The 16,502-nt window shown below is 42.4% G+C and overlaps 2 protein-coding genes across 4 annotated transcripts; both read right to left on the bottom strand.

Annotated features, from left to right (window-relative positions):
• Window positions 1–3: 3 nt before the first annotated feature.
• orc2 (origin recognition complex, subunit 2) lies at window positions 4–10,451 on the bottom strand. Of its 3 annotated transcripts, none has more exons than XM_041949604.1 (16): window positions 10,336–10,451; window positions 9,984–10,055; window positions 9,729–9,884; window positions 8,573–8,659; window positions 8,369–8,458; window positions 8,234–8,265; window positions 8,091–8,148; window positions 7,681–7,985; window positions 7,490–7,599; window positions 7,272–7,404; window positions 1,311–1,407; window positions 1,084–1,230; window positions 829–1,000; window positions 661–722; window positions 461–579; window positions 4–357 (listed from the first exon to the last, which is right to left on the bottom strand). In XM_041949604.1, exons 2-16 carry the CDS (start codon window positions 10,051–10,053, stop codon window positions 274–276), a joined length of 1,722 nt encoding a protein of 573 aa, XP_041805538.1. In that variant the 5' UTR covers window positions 10,054–10,055; window positions 10,336–10,451; the 3' UTR covers window positions 4–273. The 3 variants fall into 3 exon arrangements, with proteins under 3 accessions (XP_041805538.1, XP_041805539.1, XP_041805537.1); XM_041949605.1 differs by lacking the exon at window positions 10,336–10,451 and adding an exon at window positions 10,202–10,289; XM_041949603.1 differs by lacking the exon at window positions 10,336–10,451 and adding an exon at window positions 10,160–10,266.
• Window positions 10,452–10,673: 222 nt separating this feature from the next.
• Window positions 10,674–15,828, bottom strand: zgc:162816 (uncharacterized protein LOC571260 homolog). Its single transcript, XM_041949809.1, has 10 exons — window positions 15,761–15,828; window positions 14,440–14,589; window positions 14,222–14,351; window positions 13,844–13,994; window positions 13,568–13,748; window positions 12,242–12,360; window positions 11,990–12,116; window positions 11,675–11,737; window positions 11,489–11,594; window positions 10,674–11,402 (listed from the first exon to the last, which is right to left on the bottom strand). The coding sequence occupies exons 2-10, from the start codon at window positions 14,583–14,585 to the stop codon at window positions 11,313–11,315; spliced, it is 1,113 nt and encodes a 370-aa protein (XP_041805743.1). The 5' UTR covers window positions 14,586–14,589; window positions 15,761–15,828; the 3' UTR covers window positions 10,674–11,312.
• Window positions 15,829–16,502: the final 674 nt, after the last annotated feature.

Genomic DNA, 16,502 nt, shown 5'->3' with positions numbered 1-16,502 from the left:
ACTCCAAGTGTTGAATTTAATTACAGGTGTTAATTGAAAACATGCATCAAAACACAAGATGTGAATTATGAAAGGTCAAAACATTTCACCAATAATTAGATTTGATCCATTCATTTAAAGTGTGCAGAGCCTGTAAGGTTTGCTCATGTTTTATGCTGATCAGATGTAACTTGGCCTTTCCTGTAGATCAGTGACTGATTCTACCAAAACATCTATTTGCTAGTAAAGTCAGTCAGTAGAGTGTAAGAGATATAAGTCCGAAGCCTTCTCTTCTCAGTCACCCTCCTCGTTCTCCAGGAAATCCATCAGCGTGCTCGCGTCCACAGCAACCATCAAGTACTCCACTCCATCTGCACCCTGGAGAATCGAGGGAATAAATGTAAGTGAGAGACCCTGGAGGCTGCACAGGGTTATGGTGCTGAATGAGAGTTGGGAATTCTAAAGTCAAACAGGACTCCACCTTGCGTGTGCGGATCAGTTTGTGGTCTCTGAACTCAGTCAGCTGAGTCCTCAGTGTGAGGTCAGAGTTCACCAAGAACGCCTCTCGACAGCGCTGGTAGAAATCTTGGAATGACAGTCCTGCGCACAGTGATAGGAAACAAAAATGAAATCATAACAGAAAATCTGTACAGCATTTTGATGTTTTGAGCATGTGTTTACCTGTGTATGAAGGATTATCTTTGTTTTCCAGCTGAAATTTCACCAGAAGTTTGAAAATTCCTCTGCAAAAGAAAAGACCCAGAGCCATGAAAAACTCCATCAGCAATTCATCAGCCACTTAACAGCTCGGCAGTTGATAATACCAGTAAGGTGTATGTGTGTGGGCACCTTGCATTGGGTGTCAAGCTGCGTAGCACATGTGTAAGGGAGGACAAAGCAAGGGCGCCAGTCTGCTGCACCAGGAGAGAGTTTTCATACGATGTCTCTTCATCATAATGCTGAAACGTCACACACTCCCACCACAGCCAGTTAAACTGACTCTGCTGGAACTGGTCCCACACTGGGGAATACACAGCAAAGATTCAGCTTGAAATACATTTCTATATAATTAACATGTTAATACCCTCACTCACAGACACCCACCCAGTGGAGCATTTATGTGGTCTAAAGAGGCCACCAAGTGCAGGTTGTGCAGGGATGCCAGCTGCCCCAGTGCACTCTGTGTCTTCTCTCCTCGCAGCATCAGTCCATCGATATTATGGATCAGCAGGTACACATGGAGGTCTGGACCTGCAAGGACATCCTTTAATTTTAAAACACAGGAATTCAAACGCAAGCTTAAGAGAGAGACCACTGACAGACACACTCACTGTCTTTAAGGGTCTGTGTGATGTACTGGATCTGGTCTGACGGTGTTCGGAAACTTCCCTGGTGCTCTAGAACCTCACATGTCAGAGCATTTAAGATCTGCAATGAAAGCATAGTATGATAAGGCTTTATCATAACTTACTTTATCAATATCGCTCAAGCACTTCTCTTTTAAACAACAAAGTTGCACCAAATCCTGTGAAAAGTCCAAAGCCAATAATGTGTTTGTCTTTCAAAAAGTCTCCAACCGACCCTGTCTGTGGCACTCAGCTCTAAGACCACTGGTTTCCATAGGATGTAAATCTTTAAACTGGGTCATAAGCATGTTTCATTTTTAAATGAGGCCAAGTAATTTCTTTAAACACTGGGCACCAGTTTCGGGAAAGTGTTACTCAAACAGGAGGAAATAGTGCATTTGTGAAAGGCTATTTTCAGCTATGGATTAATACATATGTGATGCTGTAGTGAGTGTTTTTTTTCAGCAGGACTGTATTTGGGAACTACAGTGCCTGTGTTCATCGTCACAAAGGGAACATGTCATCCAGTGCAACAGTGTGTCTCACTGATGCTTTATGGCACGGAGGAATTGCATACGTCAGGCACTGAACACAGACACAAGACTTATTAGTGGGGTCGATGGTTCTTTGGTCTTTTCATGAAATTTGTTCACAATAGGGATGCACGATAACTGTTTTTTAAAACCGATACCGATAACCGATAACTTTCAGCTCCTAAAGGCCAATACCCATAACCGATAACACACACATATACCTAACATCATGACATCAATACCACGAACAAAACCAAAATCAGTTTTGACTCTTTAAATGAAGAGATATTTATTTTTTCAATGAAAAACTATTGGTGAGCCTCTCAAACATGTTCTTAAAGCTATCAAACAAACCTATTTGATATCTCACATCAATTTAAATAAGGTGCATTACTTACTGATATAAAAAATAATTGCCCCTTGAAATGATGCAAATACATGCATCAGGATTACAAACTGAAAAAGTGCATTCCAGAAGTTTACAAAAAATAAATATACATAGAAAATTAATGCACTGGCACAAGTTAGATTCAAACATTTCTATTTAAACAAACTGAAAAAGTGCATTCCTCAATGACAACAAAAATAATGCACAGTGCATATCGTAGTGACAGAAGTTAGAAGACGGCACTCTTAAATACTCAATTCTGATTGGTCAATCGCGAAAATTCAGCGGTGTTCCTAACAGTCAGACTAAAGGGGCAATCCCTTAATGTACCAAGCTCAATAACACATCGCCAGCTGATTTGAGAGGCAAAATATGGAGCATTTTCCGTACATTATTTTTAATTTGTTTGGAGAGGACCAAACACTTGGCTGGAGAATTATGTCCCCAGCAAAAAAGACGAGAAAAGTCAAGAACAACGCTGGACCGACAGCAGGACCGATATTAAGACACAAAAGACTTGAGGACGCAGAGGTTGACCAGATTGAAGCCGACAGACACGAAAATAACCAAGAGAAACACAGCATGGACGATCGGTCTGCTAAAAGACTGCTGAGTGGAGACAAAACTGGAGTCAGATTTTTTTAATGTCTGACGCTGAAAGCAGAAATGAGCTGATGCAGGACTTTTATCCATCAGTCCGAAAAAATAGCGGTAAACCAAACTCTGTCTCCAGCTACGTCTCTCTCGGGTCTGGGATATCCCATCACTTCTCCACATTTGACATGATTTCGCTGAATATCTGTAAAGAAATAAGTTTTCCTGCCGGCCTGCGCACAGTGAGAGGCGGTTGCTAGGCAACGTACGTGTTTTCTTTCAGAGCCGCTGCGCAGTGAGAGCGGTGACAGGCAAGAGTAGACTCATTTTTAAATCAATAAAATATGTTTTAATCAGTATTTTGTATCACACTATTGAATGCTTTAGTAGTAAGCCGTGTCCTAAGCGGGATAACGTATAGTGAGCAGTTTCCTACGGAGAAGCGTCGCATCGGGCTTCTATGTCATCCTGAAGGAAGATACATGATCCCTTACTTAGACTTATCTATATAAACAAACTAAGGAAGGGCAGTCCATAGTAAGTCAAGCACCATCACGTCCATGATTAAATCTTCAATAACCTTAGCCCGTAGGTCATCTTTGGCAAATTTCTTGGACTTTTCGAAAGCCTCGCCGTCGCGTAAGTCCCGGTGGCTTCTTTGCGGCTGCCTTGCTAACGTTAGCGTCTTTAGCAGGCCGGGCGTCCTCATACGCTTTCCAAACTCCGTCAAAGCGGTGGTTATGTTTCAGGTGACTGATCAGGTCTGATCACACACTGACATGACACACTGACCTGACACAGTGACATCACACAGTGACATCACACGGTGACATCACACGGTGACATCACACGGTGACATCACACTGACATCACATCACACCGTGACATCACATCACACAGTGACATCACAGTGACATCACAGTGACAGCACACTGTGACATCACACTGTGACATCACACACTGACATCACACACTGACATCACAGACAACACTGTGACATCACACATCACACTGAGTAACCACGGTAACAGGGTTTAACATGAAATATTTCCAGTTTATCAGAAGTGAAAACTGACAGGAAGTGGTTGTAACTTCTTTACATTTGATCTAACAGCTCAGTTTCTGTTTCTGTAACTCTGCCTCCAAGTAAGTAAAAAATGAAGTGCTTCTTTTCCAACATGTTAAAATAAACCTTCTGGACGCTGCAGCTTCACATCAGAATTAAAAACTGACTCAGATTCACTTTGTTCATTCAGGTTTGGTAAACAAACAGCTGTGAGCTCAACAACACCAACATGCAGAATGTGTATTTTCCCTGAACGTTGCAGCGTTCGAGTGATGGTGGGTCTCTGTAGTTTCTGCTCAGTCCAGTTAACCGATGGTTGAACCAAACACTGAAACGTCTGTAAATCCACATTTTTTGATCAGCGTGTGTGTTACTGACTGCCCGATTAAAACCAGTAAAAGCCACTCACCGGTTAGCAATGCTGAAAACAGGATAGTCGTGTTGGTGTCCTCTAGAGGCAGCTGGGTTCATTACAGCACCCGATCATTCAGATCTCCAGGGTTCATCCTCTGAGGAGTAAGATCCGCCTCACTGGCTTTGTTAACATGCTGATGTTTAGCAGCTACGTCTAATGTTTACCATGTCCATCTTAGCTTAGCTTTTTAAGACTGCATGCTAATATTTAGCTAATTAGCAAAAGGTGCAGCTGAGGCTGATGGGAGTGTCTTTATTTCTGCAGGTATTTGCTCCCCAGCACTTTGGTTTATGAGCACTAAAACACTGACCTGATGGTGGCGCCGATGAAAAGGATCAATTCACTTATTAATATTCATCTTGAGGGGAACATGAACTTCTGAACCACATTTATTAGTCATCAAACATCAGCTGAGATGTTTCAGTCATTTCCATGGCGGCAGCCCGGCGCTCTGATACTTCACCATCGACACCTTCTGTCAACCTGTGTCTGTCCCTCGGCTCTTTGACCTTTGACCTTTCCTCGTGAAGCAACAGGAAGTCTTTCTGCTGACATTGGTGACGTCAGACACACAAAAACGACGAGAGAGACCTTGTCCTCTGCTCGGCTCGTTTCTTTCCAAACATGGCCGACGCACTCCGGGCGATCCCAAGGATGCTGGCTGACCTGAGAAAACTTTGTCAGGTAAACGAGTGAAGGTCTGCTCAAAGAAGAAAAGGTGACTCTCGTTAATGTTTCATTACGCTGTCGGCTGTCGGCGCACAATGTTTGCCTCCACCCTCTGCTGCAGCTTTCCCTCCATCACCTCCATCACCACTCAACACAGAGGCCATCTGGAACACAAGCTTCCTCAGGTCAGGTGCAGGTCCTGGTCTCTGACAGGTGGGTGGGGCCTCAGAGCAGAGACTGCAGTCTGTGGTTGGTTGACAGTTTTCTGACTGACTGACAGATGAGAGACTCCGTCTCAGAGCAGCCTGATAAACTGCATCTGCAGGAAATGACAGCTAGCTTAGCTTCGCTAGGTTAGCTTAGCATGACCTCTGAACGGATGCTTCATGTGAGTGACTGAACCACATGCATGAAGGCAGCTTCCTGAGTTCAGCAGAGGAAAGTCAATGAGATGATTCAGAGCTGCTACTGTTCACTGTCAGAAACCTGACCTGAGGTCAGTTCTGCTGCAGGACACCGAGCTCGTCTTCAGATTCCAGCCGGATCAAACGGTTCCTGCGCTCGATGAGACCTCTGCCTCACTGAACCAGTGAAGGCACTGCTGTGACTTCAGCTCGTTCAGGCTCTGGTCTGTCGGGATGGCGGATTCATCCAGGAACCGGGTCGACTCAGTCAGAACATATGACCGCACAAAAGCAGGAAGCCAGAGAGCTCGTACAGCTGTGAGCTGCTGCCCCCTGCTGTCAGGAAGCTACAGGAAGACCAGCAGACTGCGATCAGGCAAAGGAAGCAGCACATGAACGACTGGGCTAACTGAGACGAGCTAAAGGTTCTGCTAATTTTTGCTGCTTTCATTCTATTTGTTTTGTCGGACACTAAAGTGCTGCCCAGCTCATATTTATTGCATATGTGACATCTGTGCTGCTGTTATGTTTAGGTTATATCCAGATAATTATTGATCCAATCAGACACTCCCACAACTGAGCTTTGAAGACCTGAAGCTGCAGGACGCTGTTTCAGCTTCTGCTGCCCCACAGTGCATCACTCCACAGGGAAAAAGAAGAGAAAAGATGCTTTGAAAAACTAAACTGTCGATGAATTAATGTTTGAGAAAACATTTCAGCCACCGGGGTCGGAGGTCGACAAAGAAGCAGGGACACATGCAGTTAGTTCAGCCTATCACACATTACGTCACACACGACCAGCTCGTCCCTCCGGGCCGTAGAGAAACTATTGGTAAGCCTCTCAAACATGTTCTTAAAGCTATCAAACAAACAAATTTGATATCTCACATCAATTTAAATAAGGTGCATTACTTACTGATATAAAAAATAAAGGCCCCTTGAAATGATGCAAATACATGCATCAGGATTACAAACTGAAAAAGTGTATTCCAGAAGTTTACAAAAAATAAATATACATAGAAAATTAATGCACTGGCACAAGTTAGATTCAAACATTTCTATTTAAACAAACTGAAAAAGTGCATTCCTCAATGACAACAAAAGCCTCGCCGACGCGCAAGTCCCGGTGGCTTCTTTGCAGCTGGCTTGCTAACGTTAGCGTCTTTAGCAGGCCGGGCGTCCTCATGCGCTTTCCAAACTCCGTCAAAACGGTGGTTATGTTTCAGGTGACTGATCAGGTATTAAAGCTTGTGCCATTTCTCGCTCCTAGTGGAACTCGCTTGGAACATTTGTTACGAATAACCAGCGAACTGTCTCCTTCGGAAACTTTGAAGAAGTCTGAACTCGGTTTTCATAAGCACGCTGTACCGCATGCTGCATTCAAGGTGTAACGTACATTCCCCCGTTCCCTGGTTTGCCAGTCGTTCTTTCGGCCTATTTAAGTTCATGTTTCTATTTTTTGTGTGTAACATGTGAAAAAATACTGCGAATGTTAATTCAAGTCAGCAACTAGCAAAATTATGACCGAGTTAACGAGTTGTTTTCTGGCATGAGGGGGTATTCTTGATTTTTCCCAGTGAGATAGAGTTTTTCTGATTATGCTTACGTAACTTGAACGCAGCATTCACTGCAGGCCATTCTGGTCTCATAGTGGGAGCGAGGCACTGCCGTGCTGACAAAAACACATATGTTATCGGGGCTGTTCGTCATGATATCGGACTTATCGGAATGACGTCATAATTTCCTGTCTTTTTTATATCGTGCATCCCTAGTTCACAATATATATAAAAAAATACAAATTGACAGAATAACATCACCCTTATTCAATGCCCAAGCTTGCTCCCAGTTTGTTCAGAGAATCTTTTGTGTATACTGACTGATTTAAGAGTGATGGAAGGGAAGAATCCATTGACCACAAGGTGGATTTCTTCAGCCAAGTGAGACACACGGAAGTCCTCCAGCAGAGCTTTCTTGCTGCCCAAACCGTAGACCAGCACACTGAACCCCAACCTACACAAACACAGACACTTTCTCCTGTACAAAATCTAAAACAGGACAAAAGCATGGAATAAGGAAAAGAGCAAGTCACACTCACTGTAACTGTAACATCCATTTGCTAAAGTGCTTTCTGTGCTTGTTGTGGAGCTGCTGGATCTCTTTTGAGTAGCACGATGGTTTTCCTTCTAAAAGCTGGACCAACGTCTCCTGCAAACAAAGAAGGATCTTCAATAACACGGGAACACAGCGCATTCAATCCATTTAAAACACTTGCCGTTATATACTGACCCTGTCAAGTTTAGGGGTGTGTAAACGCTCCAGGGTGCGGTCTGACGTCAAGACCTTTGAGCTGCCATGAGCTTCAAAATACTCCTCGATCATACTGGGCTGATTGAGGGCTTCAGAAGTGTTCTTGCTCCTCTTGGCAGGAGTCTTGTAGAGAGCTGCAGATAAACCTTTTTTCGGAGTCTTCAAGTTCTCCTTGTCTTCTTTCTTTACTCTCTGTTCCTCCTCCTCCTCTCCAGCTTCATCATCCTCCTCTCCAGAGTCAGAGGGCGACAGCTCACTGTCACTGTCTGACCGCATGCTCGGAGCTGAAAGTATCAGCAGCGTTAGATCACTGCTAAAGTCTATCCTCATACGTCTAGACTATTGTAGCAATAAGTGAATCTACTTCCTTTATAATATGTTAAACTCACTTGTCATTCTTTTCCTGAGCCTGTGAGGTGTTGTGGAGACAAACTGAACCTTCTTCCTCTGTCAAACAAAAAGCAGAGGTTACGCTCTGAAGACAACAGCCACATAACCACAGCTTACAGAAGAAAGCAAATTTTAGTCTCACCCTCTGTGGTGTCCTGCTTTCTTCTTTGTGGTCTAGTCAAAGACAGAGATAAAGGATCGTTGCATGTAAATGGATAAAGGATAGGATGGACAAGAAAAATACTGTACAACATACTTCATAACGTGATGGACTTACTGCGGCCTGTTCGCGTCGGAGTGGAAGGCTCAAAGTTGGGGGTTGTGCTGAAGGTCACGCTTCTCCCGGGAGTCCGAGCCAACTCACTTGCTATTTATAAAAACACCGTAACAAAGCCTGAGATATTCTGAAAACCAAGTTAGTAATCATCCAATTAACGCAGCTGATGTCACACAAGAGAAGAGAGAGAATGGAGGCTCTCACCAGTCTGAGCCATGCTATGTCCACGTTTGACTTTCTGAAAGGTGAAAATGGAGGCTCCAGCCACTCTGGACATACCCTCCTCATCCTCTGTAAAACCAAGAACATTTACGTAACGGCAACCACGTTAAATGATCACTTTTATAGATGATTAGCAGTGCAACACAATGGCCTTGTGCTATTGCAAGATGGACCAGGAGGAATCAGAGCTGGTGTTTTGATTCCAGCATTGATCAATTGTGAAAATACAGCATGTTATTATAGTGTGTTTTACATTCAGTCTACTGTCATTGCAGCCTTTAAAATAATAGTTAACCCTCCTGTTGTCTTCGGGTCAATTTTGACCTGTTTTCAAGTGTTTGCATATCATAACTATGGTTTTCTCTCATATAATTGCTTGAAAATGACAAGGATGGTTCCATACTATGCTCTTTGCAATTAAAATTAATTATGACTTTATTCTTTGAATTATGTGTGTTTTATTAAAATTTATAGCATCTGTGGTCTTCCCGGTCAAATTTGACCCGGCCACAATAAGTGGTATAATGGATCACACTATTGTGCTTTCCAGTACAATTAACACACACGCGCGCACACACACACGCGCGCGCACACACACACACACACGCGCGCACACCCACATTTATACTTCATGCTTTTAAATCAAAAATGAAGTGTATTTTTTTTATAAATTAAATCTATTATACATTACAAAAATAAGTGTAAAATAAATGTTGATGTGTTGGAAACAAGTTGACTAAAAAGGTTCAACACAGAATTTGATGATTATTTTATACTTCATGCTTTACAAGCAGTCAAATCAGACCGGGTCAATTTTGACCCAGGAAGACAAAAGGTGCATAGTAGATGGGAAGACAATACGAGGGTTAACCAACAGCTCGCTAAAATAGTTAACAAAAACCAAAGAGAACCTTTATGCAGACAGGATGACTGTTGTATTACACAGTATTCATTTTATCTGGGTGTACCTAATAAACTGGTAACTGCATGTATACTAAATGGCAGCTGGGTATTGTTTGGCAGTATTTTGCAGCAGGATCAATAAAGGTTAGTAAAGACAGCTGGAACAAAAACTGGCAGGTAGAGTATTTTGAAGGATTACTACCCGCAACACGTTGTCAAGAGCTGCCTCACTCACCTTCTGTGTTGTCTGTTCCAAGTGCTTGGACATAGTTCTGCTCATCAAGAACTCCATTTTCATCGCCATCATATTCTGCATCCTCTCTGGCCCGTCGTCCAGCTGGGCTCTTAAACGTCACCATCCTCTGCACAGACCCACTGTTGCTCTGCGCACCTTAAAGTTAGACAAGAAGGCAGTGAGATGGAGCAGGTAGCCGCATACTAATAAACAGAACTACCTGAGCACGAGGAGTAAAGTGACTGTTATCCATACCCTCCCGTTTGTCCACGATGTGCTCCAGAGCATCGCCATCACCAATGAACTTCACCTCCAACACACTCATGGCTAGAGGGCAAGACAGCAGACAGTAACAGTGAGTTAGCCTACTAGCTAAAAGCTAACTGCTCTGCATGGTTTTGCCTCAGCTTTATCAATGTTATATGCCTTACAAAGACGTTTCATTCAGTTTCAGTCATGGTAACATCAATAACCTGAGTGAGATTAGCTGACAGTGTGGCGTCGCGGGGAGACACGCTGTGGACAGTCAGCAGCAGCGGTCAGGTCACTGAGTGTCTCACAAGAAAAGTGCAACAGCAAACAAATGTGTCCGAACTGCGTCACCAACCTGATGATGGCAGGATTCGCCTGATGGAAAACGTTAACACAACGTTCAGAAACTGAAAACAACCCTGTGTGGCGAGACAACTTTCCGCGCCATCCTCCCGAAGTTTTTAAACCACGTGACAAGTGAAAGGTCATATGATGGCCAATCAGAACGTTAGCTTCCTTAAAACCACACTTCCCATGATGCATTTCGCGCGGTGGCTTGCAATCACGTTTCTGAGACTTCAGTGATTTAATTTTGCAATAATAGACAGTAGATAACACTTTAAACAGTAGCATTGTACTTTACTGTGTTAGAATTACAATATTATGACACCTATTTCAGAAATGGGCAAGACCAACCTGAAAAATTTACATTTAATGTATTATTGATAAAGACAAGTTCAAAAGTGGAAATCAGTCACAGTTAGTCATTTTATTTGTTCAGAAAAAAGAGACCAACACCTTACTCTAACCTGTAGTGATGGCACACTTATTTCATTGAAATATATCATGAGGGATCATTTATTGATCAGGAGCCAGCTTATAGGCTCCTAATCATGAAACTCCCTGACAATACATGTGTTGATCACTGTGAGCGAAGTATCTTTCTTTTTTCAGTAACTACATACAGAGACAATCCACAACTGAAGGCTGAACAATGACTATTAAAAAACTAGTGAAAACTTGTCTGCACAAGGTAGGTTACAACATAGATATGTTGGCCATACTTGTTTTCAGTGTCATATGGACTAGTCATAATCCATGCTCTTTATGGTAAAATACCTGAATCACATACACTTCATTTGTGTTTAACCATCAAGCTGGCACATAGATAATTAGCATTATTATTTTTATTTGTAATATTGTTAGATAATTGTAGCATCATACTTATTTGATTGTTTTCAGCCTCCAGTGAATGCCCACATACTGACGGCAGCCCACTGACATTTGTTGCTCCTGTCACTGACTCATTCACATTTGCAGTTGGACAGCTGATCACCACCCACACGTTGGTGTCCACTTCCCCAGCAGACGGCCCTCAGAGTGCACATGGTACACACGATGCATCGCTGCAGTTGCACACGACTGTGAAAATTGACAAAGGGTAAGACAAGAGGAGAGTGCCACAATGAAACAGTATTAAGCTTCACTCCATGTTGAAGAGTACTGACATGGTAGGGGATCAGTGTGAGCAGACAGCCCAGGGGGTATTTGCTGTAGTCCAGCGGTCCTGAGATGGGCTCCACTCTACCGTGCTCCTGGGTCATAGACAACAACCTGGAGGGAAATATCTGTCAGAATCTGAGTCACACTTATGTTTACTATTGAGTCTAGAGACAAGAGTAGACGATCATTACTTAAGGTTGGGGTGTCCCTCAATCACAGCATATCCAGTGGGAAGTTTTCCAGCTCCGTCTAGACTGAGAGCGAAAACAGACAGAAAAACAACAGTTCGCTGCCATGGTGAGTATCATCGGTCAATTGAGAGGAAATTAAAAATTAAAGGAAATTAAAATCATACATTTAAGATTTTGCCCTCAAACTCCTTCCATTAAGATATCGTAAGCCTGCTAAGGATTAACATCATTAGAGATCATAGCATTTTAAAATGGTAAGCAGGCTAAGACCATTCTGCAAAGACACAACAGGGTACAAAATATTGATGAAGGTACCTGAGCCCAGCCCATCCACAGTCAATCAGGAGCTGATTCCTGTGAGGACAGTGTCCGATGACTCTGGTCAAAACCCTCACAGCGACATCCTCCAGGCTGCACGAGCCAATCACAGACTGCTGCGCGTCTAAAATACAGCAACATCATCACCACTGCTGAATTTGTGACTTTCTTTTCGTATGCTAATTTAAATGGGAAAACTGAATAAACAAACTGGCCCATTGACATAACTCCATCTACATCCATACACACCATAGAAGGCGTAGTTTCCAGGATGCACCTCGCTGAGCTGCGCCATGTCTTTGACTGGGTGACTGCAGGAAGGGGTGGAGCCAATGCTGGACTTACATGTGATGCCGACAGCCTTCAGTCTGCCCAGAAACAAACCAGAGGAGTTTACAGAGACAGCATTTCATAAGAAATAAATCTAATAGCTTGTTTTCTTGTTAGTGGGCTGAGGCCTTACGGTAAAATAGCCTATAATAACTGTCAAGAAGGTCATCCAACTTAAATCTGCATTAACTGAATTTTAAGACATTAGGGGGCAGTGCAACAAGCTGTAAAGACAACAGCAACATATTACCTAAAAAAGCTAATATGGGGAACGTGTTAGCAAACAGCAACGCAGGTGTATGCCTCTGCCAGCAAGTCAAGTTGTAGTTTACCTCCATGTCCATCCAGACTCATATATGCAGTGAAGACTTTGAAGGAATTTAACAAAAAGTATGAACTGTATTTTTTGTTGAAATGGAAGTTATCAGTAAATTGACGTGTATGATTCCAGTGAATTATTTCCTGTGAGAAACATGCTGTCTTCACTCACAGACTATTCTTCCAGAGGAGCACAGAAGCCTGATAAAGAGCTACATCAAATGGTGCAACAATCACCTGAGGCTCAATATCAGCAGAACCAATCAACTTGCAGTGGACTATAATGCTTCAAATATAGGCATTGCTGCAAAGAAGCTATAAATTGTAAAATGTGGATGCTTCAGACACAATTTCAAGCCAGCAGCACAGAAGATCTATGCAATCAGCACAGTTTGAAGGTGGATGGATTTGAAGGTGGTCACAATCTCCCCTTCTGTTCCTGAGTAATGGAGTTGAATCATGGACAGAAAAGTGTTTCTGCTAAACATTATGATGTTACAGTGAAGCTAACCTTTGACCCGTTGGATATAAATTGCCATAACTTCATCATTGTATCCTATGAGACATTTTGGTGAAATTTTAACATAATTAGCCTGTGAATTCTTGAGTGATGGTCAAGAATGTGTTGTATGTGGTCACAGTGAGCTTTGACCGCAAAATTCTAATCAGTTCAGCCTGAAGTGGACATTTATGTCAAATTTGAAGAAACTTCTTCAAGGCATTCCTGAGACATCACATTCACAAGAATTGAAGGGATGGACATACTGTATGTACAAAGGTAAACATCAGTCAAAAGTAACCCAAATGAAATATATTAGAAATGTATCTGAGAAAATGTTGCTTGTATTTTAAGCATTCTGTCTGACAGGTTACATGTGAAGTGAATGACCTCTACTTGCATTCGTCTTTTTTGCACTTATGTCATACTTTTCCATGAACTGCAGAGTGAAGTTGGTGGTTTCCTGGGCGACAGCCTGTATTTGCTCCACTCCTCTGCAGCTGTAGGTGTTCCCACAATGAGCGTACACTCCTGTCAGCTCCACGCCCTCCGTCTCAGTGATGGCCTGAGCCAATCTGAGCGCCTCAGGTTCCGAGTGCAGGACACCAGCTACGGCAAAGAGCAAACTGAGAATCAGCAAGCTGCTTGACTACCACAGCTCAGCAGCTGACGATGGGCTGTGTCCCGGCCTCCCGAGTCTTTACCTCTCCCGTTGCCACAGTCGAGTTTCAGCCAGACGTGCCACAGCTGACCGTCTTTCAGTGGTCTCTTTCTGAGCTGCTCCAGAGCCTGAGGATGATCCAGTAAAACTTGGAAGAGATCAAGCCTCTCTGACAGGGCTGCACAGCGCTCCACCTATGAACACACACACACACCTTATTAATTTTTATCATTTATACCTGTGCTCTTCCTACTGTGATATGGCGAAGGGCCTGCTGCTTTATGAGACAACATTTACTACAGACTCAAAACTCAAGGGACTTTTGAGGATTCGTTGACTTTTTTGAGTTTGCTAAATTTTGTCACTTTTACCTAATCAAACCATGCACATGAGTCTTTTTAGTGTGTGAGTTGAGAAGAACCTTATCAAAAGGAAGAGAGTACGCATAGAGGATGTCATCAAATCCGTGGTCGGCATAGAAACTGGCCTCTGCCAGCGTGGAAACCACGATGCATCTCCGTGATCCGCCCGTCATTATGTCAGCGCACTCACTACACATGAACACAAATACACAGACCTTATCAGCATCCGTGACTTGACTGACCCGTATCAATGTATTCTGTGTGTGTGTGTTCATACAGGGTTTTGTGGGTCTTCATGTGTGGCCGCAGCTGGACGCCCAGCTTTTGACAGTGTTCAGTCATCCTCTGGGCATTTCTCCTCACTTTATCCACATCGACCACCAGAGCAGGGCTACACAGTGTGGAGAGAGCTTCTCCCTCCATAGCACTGGAACACACACACACACACACACACACACACACACACACACACACACACATACACCAGATAGTTCTCATGCAATTAAATTCTTGTGCATGATTGGCTTCAACTCCTATTCTAGTCCACAGAGACTATTCTTGTGATAATAAACATTCAAACACACAAACTCCCTCTGACCTGCACATGAATTGATTACTCAATTACTCAAAAATTACTTGGCAGCTATTGATAACTATTAACTATTTCTTAAAAACATTTCTACTTACAGTTTCTCAAATGTGAGGATTTGTTGCTTTTTCCTTAATCACTTAACATATTTGTACTAATTTTGACATTTGGACAAAACAAGCATTGTGAAGGTGTCTCTGAGAACTTATGGCATTTCTCACCATTTTCAGAATATTTACAAACCAAACAATCAATCAATTAATGGAGAAAATAACTGATCCATAGTGAAAACAATCACTAGTTGGAGTCCTATGCAAAATAGTTGAAGATGAGCTCCACCTCAACCAACTCATGTCCTGTTGTTACATTAAATGAATGTAAGTATAATCACAAAAATGTACTAAAAGCAAAAACATTACATTAAGAATGATCTATTATACACAATTAAACAGCCATTTTTCTGCATTGACTATTTTTAATTTGAATACTTCAAGACATTTTCCTGCCTATACTTACATATTTTTACTAAAGTGGCATCTTCAATGCAGGACTTTTACTTGTAATGGAGTATTTTTTTACAGAGCGGTATTAGTACTTCTACTTCAGATTAATATCTGAATACTTCCTCCACCGCTGGTGATGCCTCAGATTTTGCAACCAACGGACCTTTGAACTTCGAAAAATGTGCCTACACACCAAATTTGGTCGAAACGACCATTATTTTCCACTGAAGTCTCTTCGAGATTAAACCATATAAAGAAAGCAATTAAGCAACAAAAAATTTAAATACCAACAAAAGTACACAGGCCACGGCTATTTCACTAAGAACAAAACTACACAACGTTTTTGTTGTAAGCTTTTATTTCAGCAGCGTCGCTCGGTCAGAAGGCTACGAGGAAGACGAGTCAGCCCCTCCATTACAACAGCCCCTATTAATCCCTCAGTATGTCTCTACGAATATTACCACAGACTGTGTGTGGAGCTCGTATTATCGGTACAGATGACTTACCTTTAGACAGCGATGTTTATACCTCGCCGACGTGCGGGATATTGTGACCACGTGACCACAGTTACTTCCTCACCGGATGCGGTCATTCACTAACGCGAAGCAAAGGTGGAACAAGTATTCACATCTTTCACGAGTCCAGGTATCAAAACTGCATGTAAATGTTGATAACTGACCAAAACACACACACACACATACGCACACGCGCGCGCGCGCACACTCATAATGTAGCTACAGTGTCAATGAACAAACTGCGATACACTCTTCTGCATAAGCGACAGTGCAAGAGACATCAGCCCTGAGATGAAGTATTATAAAAATAATATGCACAAATGAAATAAAAGTATATGTGTTTGCCTCCTGTAAATGCTCTGGCTGCTATGCTTACATGCACTTTATGAGGTCCACGTATTTCTAGGTCACAACATAAAAATACTCACCATTAGTCAAGCATTCAAACATTCATGTAATTAAAAGTGTATCAATATTAGCATCAAAAAATGATCTTAAAGTACCAGAAGTTGAAGTACTCATTATGCAGAATGGTCCATTTTAGAATATATTTGCATTATTGGAGTTTAATTAGTGATGAATTAATGTCAACATCATTTTATTGATGCAGCTGGTAAAGGTGGGGGTAATTTCAACTACTTCATATACTGCTGGGTTTTTTAATCTGCAATGATTTATAAGATTTATAAGATGTTGTTACATAATTTATTACCTTTATTACCTTGTATTCATA

The sequence above is a fragment of the Chelmon rostratus genome, chromosome 12, assembly GCF_017976325.1.
Source record: "Chelmon rostratus isolate fCheRos1 chromosome 12, fCheRos1.pri, whole genome shotgun sequence".
NCBI classification, from domain to species: Eukaryota; Metazoa; Chordata; class Actinopteri; order Chaetodontiformes; family Chaetodontidae; genus Chelmon; species Chelmon rostratus.
Note: the sequence above shows the minus strand (reverse complement) of the source record. Positions and strands in the feature narration are given on the sequence as shown.

Coding starts and splice junctions, on each gene's coding strand:
- orc2 (XM_041949603.1), bottom strand. Junction 7,600..7,680: donor ACACCCCTAAACTTGACAGG/GTCAGTATATAA, acceptor CTTTGTTTGCAG/GAGACGTTGGTCCAGCTTTT. Junction 358..460: donor AACTGATCCGCACACGCAAG/GTGGAGTCCTGT, acceptor TCGATTCTCCAG/GGTGCAGATGGAGTGGAGTA.
- zgc:162816 (XM_041949809.1), bottom strand. CDS start 14,585: ATGGAGGGAGAAGCTCTCTCCACACTGTGTAGCCCTGCTCTGGTGGTC. Junction 11,738..11,989: donor TGTGGATGGGCTGGGCTCAG/GTACCTTCATCA, acceptor TTTCGCTCTCAG/TCTAGACGGAGCTGGAAAAC. Junction 11,595..11,674: donor GAGGGACACCCCAACCTTAA/GTAATGATCGTC, acceptor ATTTCCCTCCAG/GTTGTTGTCTATGACCCAGG.